Raw genomic sequence first — 8,768 nt, 5'->3', positions numbered from 1 at the left:
AATATATAACGATTGTATTAAGTTTGTGAGACATGTTCATATACTATCAATACATATGTTTAGATTCCATATGTTCAGAGACATCTTAGAGGGGAAGATGGATAGTGAACGTGAAAGAGGAAGACTTAGAATTGGGTAGGTGTCAGATTTGATAGGTGACAGATCATTATGACATAAAGAAGAAGGAGACTAAATAATAGATAGGGATAGAACTAAAGAGGGATCTGGTGTGGTTCTAACCTAGGCGGAACACAAGAGAGAGACATACATACATAATATATATATATTTATTTTAAAAATATATTCTGAAATAGGATATAAAGTTAAGCAATAACACGAATTTAAAACCATCAAATAATGTAATATATAACTAACAAGCAAAAAATAATAACATAATAAATCAGACTGGGTTCCTTTAATGAGACTTTTCAAAATCGGAATAAATAACAGTTAATTTCAAAGAAATTATTATTTTTTTCTTCAAAAAATTGCGAAAATAATTACCACTAACTTCCTTATATGTTCATCATGCAAATGCAAAACGAATTGCTATTCATTAGAATAGTTATTTTGACCAGCTTATTTAGAGATTATATGCTGCCGTTATCCGATAATTCTCTAGGATGTAAAGTACCAAATCCTTTAGATGACAGTATTGTGTTATATTAAAAACAGTGTAATCTCTAGTTAATATCCTCACTGGAAAATATTAATCCAGATGTCCTTATGTATAAACAATATTACATCGTGTCATGTTGTTATACGATGTATACGTTAACGAAAGGGGAAATCGATATCCCAAAACAGATGTGATCAATACTGGCATGACATTAGCCACTTCCCTCTGTGCACTAGTCGTCTGAAAGTACTAGACTATCAACTTCGCATAATATGCGCCGTTTGCACCGCATCGTTTGTTTTCATACCAGTGCAATTATTATCCTCTATTTACCCTCGTTTTTTTCCTCTCTTGAATTGCAAAAAATTGTATATATATATTCATGAAAGGCGTACAAAACCCTTCACTCTGCTCCTGCCTGTGTTCAGAATTAGTCGTGTATCTTCGATTGCTGCTGATAATAGTTTATATTTAAAACATCGCTCTCAAAACAGGTAAGAAAACATTTTCAATAGCGCTATGTGTATGGGAGAGATACATTGCTGGCATGATGATGATGTGGCTCTGGATTTTGGAGAGATCTATTTTACTGTGTATAAAAATACTAACAAAATTAAAGTCGTTGTCAAAATATCAAATTTTATCAATCGACCTTCTTTGTTGGATGTCCTTATTACAAGCTTAATTCAAGCTTACGACGATCCATTCATGTATATTTGAATTGATATATAATTGATGATTTATGTGTGATTATGTACAACTACATGTATTTAAGTATGTGAATCAAATCACAATCTAATCAAACAATGCCCATATTAGGGGCTAAGGAGCGAGTCAGTGTCTTGTGTGGCTGTATCTCTCAGTTATATTGATTAACAAGTATTTAATGAAAAAAATATATGTCATTATGATTCGTTAATAGTTAACTAAAACTGACAAAGATTAATGATAAAGGCCATGAAATTCAATTGTTGAGGTCGCGCCTCCTGCTGGTCGAAGAATTTGTTGAACAAATACACTTCAGATTCTGATTCAGATTCAGATTTGTGTTTCATTGAAAAACAACAACAATATATACAGTCAAACCTGTCCATAAAGGCCACTCAAGGGAAACAGAAAAAGTGGCCACTGTAGGCAGGTGGACTCTCTAGACAGGTTCTCCAACACATATTTCTTTCTCAAGGGAGACAAAATACCTTGCCACTATAGACGGTTGGCCTTTATAGAGAGGTGGCCACTAAGAGGATTTTGTTGCAATACATTAAATAATACAGTCACCATCAGACTTGCTATATGAAATATTCTTTTGAGTCGTCATGATGTTATTACTCTGAAATACTTTGCTCTGTCTTCCAATAGTAATCAATTGTCACCATCCCACTTGATTGACTGTGTATAACCATAACCATCACAACGCGTGAAATTATAGACATGTATTTCACTGCGTTATAATAAAAGGTTTAGAGTATAATATTTTGTTTTGACAAATGTAAATATTGTTTGCAGAGAGCCATAATGCCGGGGTAATAATATGAGTGCAGTGCCCTCAAGGATAACAGTATTAATACGGATGAGGCTACCTGGGTAAACAAGCAATATTATTATTATTATAAATTGTTCCCTTTACATCACTGAAAAGTCAGTCTTTTTATTTATTATTATTTTTGCATGGTTGTAAATCTATTAGGAGTGAGGCATGCAAACTGCCCGTAGCCTCCTTTAAATACGCTAACGGAGTTTGTACAAAATATACTCAAAGCTCGATTAATGATTCAAAAATGTCTTATGTCAGCGGCGAAACAATCGGAGGGTCAAGTCGGGTCGGATAAATTCATCCCTTTGACTATTCATTAATTCTTGAATTAGCTACGTTTCTAATCATGTGACTTATTATAAACTCAACACACGTCCTCTAGTTTATATCTGGAGAAAATAACAAACGAGATATTACACTTTTATTGGTATCTTACTCCTAACATTATTGATTTTATTTCCTGTCAATTTTTCCTTTGTGATTCCTCAGAAACCAAGATGGCACCACGCGTAGCAATCATCACTGGATGTTCCTCTGGCATCGGTCTCTCTACGGCTGTCATGATGGCTAATGACCCCGCCAAAGGCTACATTGTCTACGCCACTATGAGGAACCTGGCCAAAAAGGGCGACCTGGAAAAGGCAGCGGGGGCTACGCTGAACAAGACACTGTTCATCATCCAGCTTGATGTGACCAAAGACGATTCCATTAAGCGAGCTGTCAAAGATGTCTTCACCAAGCACAAGCGTATTGACATTCTGGGTTAGTTCAGTATAATTATAATTATATATATATATATATTTATATATATATATATAGATATATATATATATATAGAGAGAGAGAGAGAGAGAGGGAGAGAGAGAGAGAGAGTGAGAGAGAGAGAGAGAGAGAGAGAGGCGGACGGGGCGGGGGTGAGCTCTACACTGCTGACTGTGGCATACCTTACTTAAGGAAAATAAACCAAACTTTTTCAAAGGGCACCTGGAAATTCTGCTAACTTTTTATTTCTTTTCAGAATGTTGTCTGGAGCTGAGCCCCCTTTAGGGGATGTGGGAGGTGGCGGGGGGGGGGGGGGGCGGGGGTGGGGCGAAGAACATGGTCATACCCATATACCAGTTTCGAAGAACAAAGTATGTCATAATCTGCGCTTTCTATCTTAACCCTCTCCATATCAAGTTGCTTGATCCAACTTGGGTAAATTTACATATTTGCCAAGATTATTCAAGAAGCAACTTTTTCCATTTGCACTGAATCCCAATATTTGATTTGGATTTCATACAAATGACCTGTCAATCAAACTCTCTATGTCAAGTACATTTATCGTTGGTAATATTCCTCGAGATATTAAGAGACGCGGTATGAAACGACACTTTGTTTGCTTTTAAAAAGTAAATCAACATAGTGAGTATGCGAGAATGAGTGCTGCAGCAAGTTATTACAGGTAGATAAGGGGGTACTAAGGGGTCGGTGAATGGAAAGGGTGGCTGCGCTCCACTTCCTTCGTTTACGCTTTTACAAATGAGCACGTTACTACCTGTATTAATCACGTTGCACACGATGCGTCATTTATCTGGCGCAGGGCTGCGTCAGTGACTGGTGGGGTCTTTTACGCGCAATGTCAGAGTGACATCATACAAGAAAAAGCGATTGCAAATGGGCATTTTTTAACGATTCTGTTTATAAATAGAGTAGTCCTATGTACAGCTGATGTATGGGCTAATTGTCTGCACGGGCTCGATTAGCGTGTACATGTAAGTACCGACGTAATTGAAATGACAACCCTTGTGTAACACCGGGCTTTACCTTCTTCTCATCCACAGTTAATAACGCAGGCCATGGCTCATCAGGCTACATCGAACTGGTCACCGATCAACAGATGCGTGCCTTGTTTGACACCAACTTCTTCGGCGTGGTGCATTTGATCCAAGAAGTGCTTCCCATCATGAAGAAGCAACGTTCAGGTCGCATCATCAGCGTTAGCAGTGTGGCCGGTATAACAGGTATAGAATGATCACACTAGTCACTAGATGCTAATTTGACACTAATTTAGTTGTATTTATTCATACACGGTAACAAAAAGTGACAGCAGTGACAAAACTGGTTTCAAATGCCGAGAATACATGCATTTAATATTATAAGTCTGATTAAACATATTAATAATTTATACCCTATTTCATAAAGTATTGAGTTAAACCTATCTCTTCTGTCAGTCCCTGGCTGTAGTACAGGGCATATGGAGTGATGTATCACATGCGGGGAGGGAGGAGGGGGAGGGGGAGGGGGGTGGTGGTGTCAGACCAAATTAACAAAGGTCTATCAACTTCTGCGATTTTCCGACAAGGCTAGATGAACAATCCACCCCCTCACAGACACACTGCCTGATTACGCTCTGATAATGGTTCTGCAATTTAGCAGATTGATTCAAAAGATTTGTTTAGATAATATGAGGGCCCTTATTCTTTGATTTTTTTAAAATTCTGTTTCATGATATAGCCTGGCCTTTTGGGGAGATCTACGCTGCCTCCAAATTCGCACTTGAAGGTTTCACCGAGTCACTTTCCATTGGCTACAGACCATTCAATATCTGGTGAGTTAATATTATTACGTACATTGCGTCCCAGAAAAAAACGAAACCGAGAATTATCGATGTTTTATCATAGCTTAATCACAATCATTATTAATAAATGACACATTTGTAAAGATTAGATCCTCTTCTTTCACTCGATGTAACTCATATGATGCATAATTCACGCATTAGTGATTAAAAACAATTTGAAGAGAGGGTACCAACAAGTCATTTAGCGGGCGGTATCTGAATTTCAAAGAGAAAATCATATTTGTAGAAAGTTCATTTTCTGCCCTTTCATATGACACCTCAGTCAGGAAAAATGAGCCAGGAAAGACTAAGTTCTGTTTGTTTAAAGTAATGCTTGCATATCATATTTTGATTAAACGAATCCGTTTTACTGGCTGCCTGCCGTAGCAACACACCGAGTTGATAAAAGACTTAACTCTGTTTCGTTGACGATCAGCTATGCACAAAGAAGACGAAAGACTGAAAGTTTGTTGCTACGGCAGGCAGCCAGTGAAAACGAATTCGTGCAATCAATCCAACCCACGGGTGATGAATATAACAATAAAATCATATTAGAATGATGTTTCTTCTGACGTTGATTTACAGGGTGAGCAGCTGTCAACCAGGTCCAGTGAAGACTGCTTTCATTGCCAACATGGGATCAGCCAACAACCAACCCGAATTTCTCAAGCTCACTGAAGAGAAGAACATCGACAAAGAGTCCAAAGAAGTGTGTGGAATGATCATCAATCGACTTGTTAACAGTCCAACCTTTGAGGAAGAGCAACAAACTCCCGAAGAAATCGCCAGCGTCATCAAAGGTGGGGGAAAGTTCGGGGTTCGGGGGAGGGGAGGGAGAGGGGCTTTCATTAGGGTTCCTTAGACTAGGGGCCTATGCTAATATTCTATGACCAATTTAGTCTTCACCAATCAAATGCAATGGTTTTAGTAGCTTATGTAGTAACTTATACATTGATAACCATTTTCATGAAATGAGAAGGAAGTCGGGCAAAATTTCTGCCGACGAAATAGATTCTACGAACAAATTGAAAAGATACATGCATTTGGATTCTCATTTCAGGAATTTTTTCGATTTGAAAATTGAAACTAATTTGGATTTTGGATTTGCAGACATAATTTGTTTAAAGGGGTCATACTTATGCTTATCACTTATACATTTATTTATTTAAATATTATACAGGAAGCGTTTTCGATAATGAGTATTGCCCTTCCGAGGGGTTCTGTTTGTACAAAAATATGCAAACTTAACATGTAATTTGATTAATGTAAAACAATAGAGCAATACAAGGAGAGGTGTCGTGGACGAGTGGATATGTCACCGGACTGTGGATCACAAGGTTCGCGGTTCAAGTCCCACCGCGGCACTAATGTCTTTTGGCAAGACATTGATCTACATTTGCCACTCTCCACCCAGGTGTTAAATAGGTACCCGGTAGGATGCGGAAGCTAATGTGGTTAGATTAGCATGTGTGCGCTTGTAAAAAAGACGCCTGGCTGGAATGCTCCCAGGGAGTGGAGAATGTGCATACATTGTGTGCGGGTAAGCCTGAATCCTATGACCGGGGTAATAATATATACATCTGTAAAGCGCTTTGAGAGGGCCTCCGGTCCTGAAAAGCGCTATATAAGAACTAGCTATTATTATTATTATTAAGACGATATATTATATTTCCTAACATTTCCCTTTTTGCTTTTTTTTCTGGGAACCAGGAGCCCTTGAAGATGAGAAACCTCATCTTCGCTACGCCACCAGCAAACTTCGCCTGGACTACGCCAAGAAGTATTTCGTGGACCCTACGGGGGATACCTTTTGCGACACCATCGTCCCACACATCATCCCTGACTCACTCAAGCAGAAGAAGTAGATCATAACCTCAAAAAATACCTTAAAATACCTCATAAACTAATCAACAACAAAAAGACCAGTAGCAGTAATAGGTCTATGTAGAGTATAACATTGATATTTGTTTTAAATATGAAAGCCAATGGTATGAGCAGGCATCAATAAATCATTACCTCATGATTTTTTTTGAATAATGACAGCCAGGAGCAGAAAATTACACTATGAAACTCTTTGATTTATGTAAAACTGTTTGTACATTTTGTTAAGTTTTGTTTTGTATTTATGTTGTATCCTCATAGAAATTATAAAATTTAAAGATATTAGTTTTAAAATATACTAGGATACTCTGTGCCGCAGGTAAAACAGGCTGTACAATTTTTTTTTATTTTCCCTTCTACAAATGCAAGTATACGCACAAATATGAGCATTAGAAGAAGAAAGAAAATCAATGGTGTTTTATTGATACTTTGCCATTCACAAGACATATTCCATGGAATAATACAATAAATCTTTCGCATAATTGATGCATATATATATATATATATATATATATATATACATGTATATATCACCCACAAAGTATAATAAATAACGTTTCACTAACAGCAAAACGATGTATTTACCTGTGCATAAACAAGAAAAACAAGCCCAATATTGATTGTTTTAAACAGATGCTTTTTACTTCGTATAATGAAGATTAATATATAGTGTATTGCAAATCGAAAAGGCAAGTTGTTATTTCACCATAGAAAATTGAATACAAACCAAGAACGGAAAAGTCCACTGAATAGCTCTATTCAGTGCCATTAATATAATGGTCACGTTCTTCATTAAGGGCTACTGGATAACTGCAATTTCAACATGTACATGCAAGAACGAAATTAATGCTGTATCCTATGTATTATAAATGAATAAATTAAAGTAGAAAATGAAATTGAGCAAGAATGCGTCTTTGTTCAAGAAGCAGCATTTTTTGTTTGAATGACATTCCTGATGATGGTTTATTCTTACCATGCAAGAGATTTATAACCTGATATATATTTTCATATTATTAGGTACATTTTTTTTAATAATAGTGAAAGAGAGCGAGAAAAAAAGTGGAAGAGAAATAGAATGTGAGAAAGGGAGAGAGATAGAGAAATGAAAGAAATAGAAAGAAAGAGAGTGATACAGAGAGAGGGGGAGAGAGATAGATAGAAAGAGAGAGAGAGAGAGAGAGAGAGCTACCGGGAGAAATGTATAGATATGAAGAGAGAGAAAGAGGTATAGAGAGGGAGAGACACACAAAGATACAGAGATAGAGAGAGAGAGAGAGAGAGAGAGAGAGAGAAAAGATTCGCATACACACACACACACACACACACACACACATATATATATATATATATATAGAGAGAGAGAGAGAGAGAGAGAGAGAGAGAGAGAGAGAGACTGGTTGTTGAACATACTGACCACCGTCATTCTATACAATTTTTAATGGTGAGAAATGGATTGAAAAAAATTAAATCCGACATCATCCTACTCGATACAGATTAAATGCCCATTCAAAGGTGAAAATGATCTGATCAAGCAGATGAAGAATTCTTTGAAGATTATGCACGATTAATAAAAGACTGTTTCACCTAGTCGAAGTTTCGGAATTGCCAGATGCTACAAGCTAAAAATCTAATTAACTTGAGAGAAGATAGTAAGTTGATAGAACTGTTCTTTAAGTCCCTAATTCAGAGTGTCCTAACCTTCAACCTAATTTGCTATTATGCAAACGCTAAAATTGTTGCCAAGAAACTACTCGAACGTCCCAGAAAGGCAGCAAAACGTATCACAGGAGCCGATCTAACATCCATAGAAGATCTGTATCAGAAAAATGCCCTCTCTAAAGAAAAACAAATAATGCATGAACCCTCGCACCCACTGAATGAGCATTTCAATTATAACAGATCTGGAATACGCCTGTGCACACCACGAACTCAACGTGCACGTTTCCGAAGATCCTTTATCCCCGACTCTATTCATCTTTTCAATTCCAAAGCAAAACGTGTTTGATTACTATGAACTTACCATGTCAATGTATTAATATCAATGTAATATAATATAAATTTCAAATATATGCCATGAATATTGCATCCAACTATCAATTACCGTTTGAGCCAGTAACTACAATCTATGTGTCATC

The 8,768-nt window shown here is 37.0% G+C and overlaps 1 protein-coding gene across 1 annotated transcript; it reads left to right on the top strand.

The window, feature by feature from the left end:
• The first annotated feature begins 928 nt into the window (after positions 1-928).
• On the top strand, positions 929-6,766 carry LOC105436638 (retinol dehydrogenase 8-like). Its single transcript, XM_030977128.1, has 6 exons — positions 929-1,113; positions 2,643-2,915; positions 3,977-4,156; positions 4,650-4,743; positions 5,338-5,552; positions 6,463-6,766. Exons 2-6 carry the CDS (start codon positions 2,651-2,653, stop codon positions 6,615-6,617), a joined length of 909 nt encoding a protein of 302 aa, XP_030832988.1. The 5' UTR covers positions 929-1,113; positions 2,643-2,650; the 3' UTR covers positions 6,618-6,766.
• Positions 6,767-8,768: the final 2,002 nt, after the last annotated feature.

Source organism: Strongylocentrotus purpuratus, unplaced genomic scaffold (genome assembly GCF_000002235.5).
Source record: "Strongylocentrotus purpuratus isolate Spur 01 unplaced genomic scaffold, Spur_5.0 spur5_scaffold_9, whole genome shotgun sequence".
NCBI classification, from domain to species: domain Eukaryota; kingdom Metazoa; phylum Echinodermata; class Echinoidea; order Camarodonta; family Strongylocentrotidae; genus Strongylocentrotus; species Strongylocentrotus purpuratus.
The sequence above is the reverse complement of the archived record's forward strand: the minus strand, read 5'-3'. Positions and strand labels throughout refer to the sequence as shown.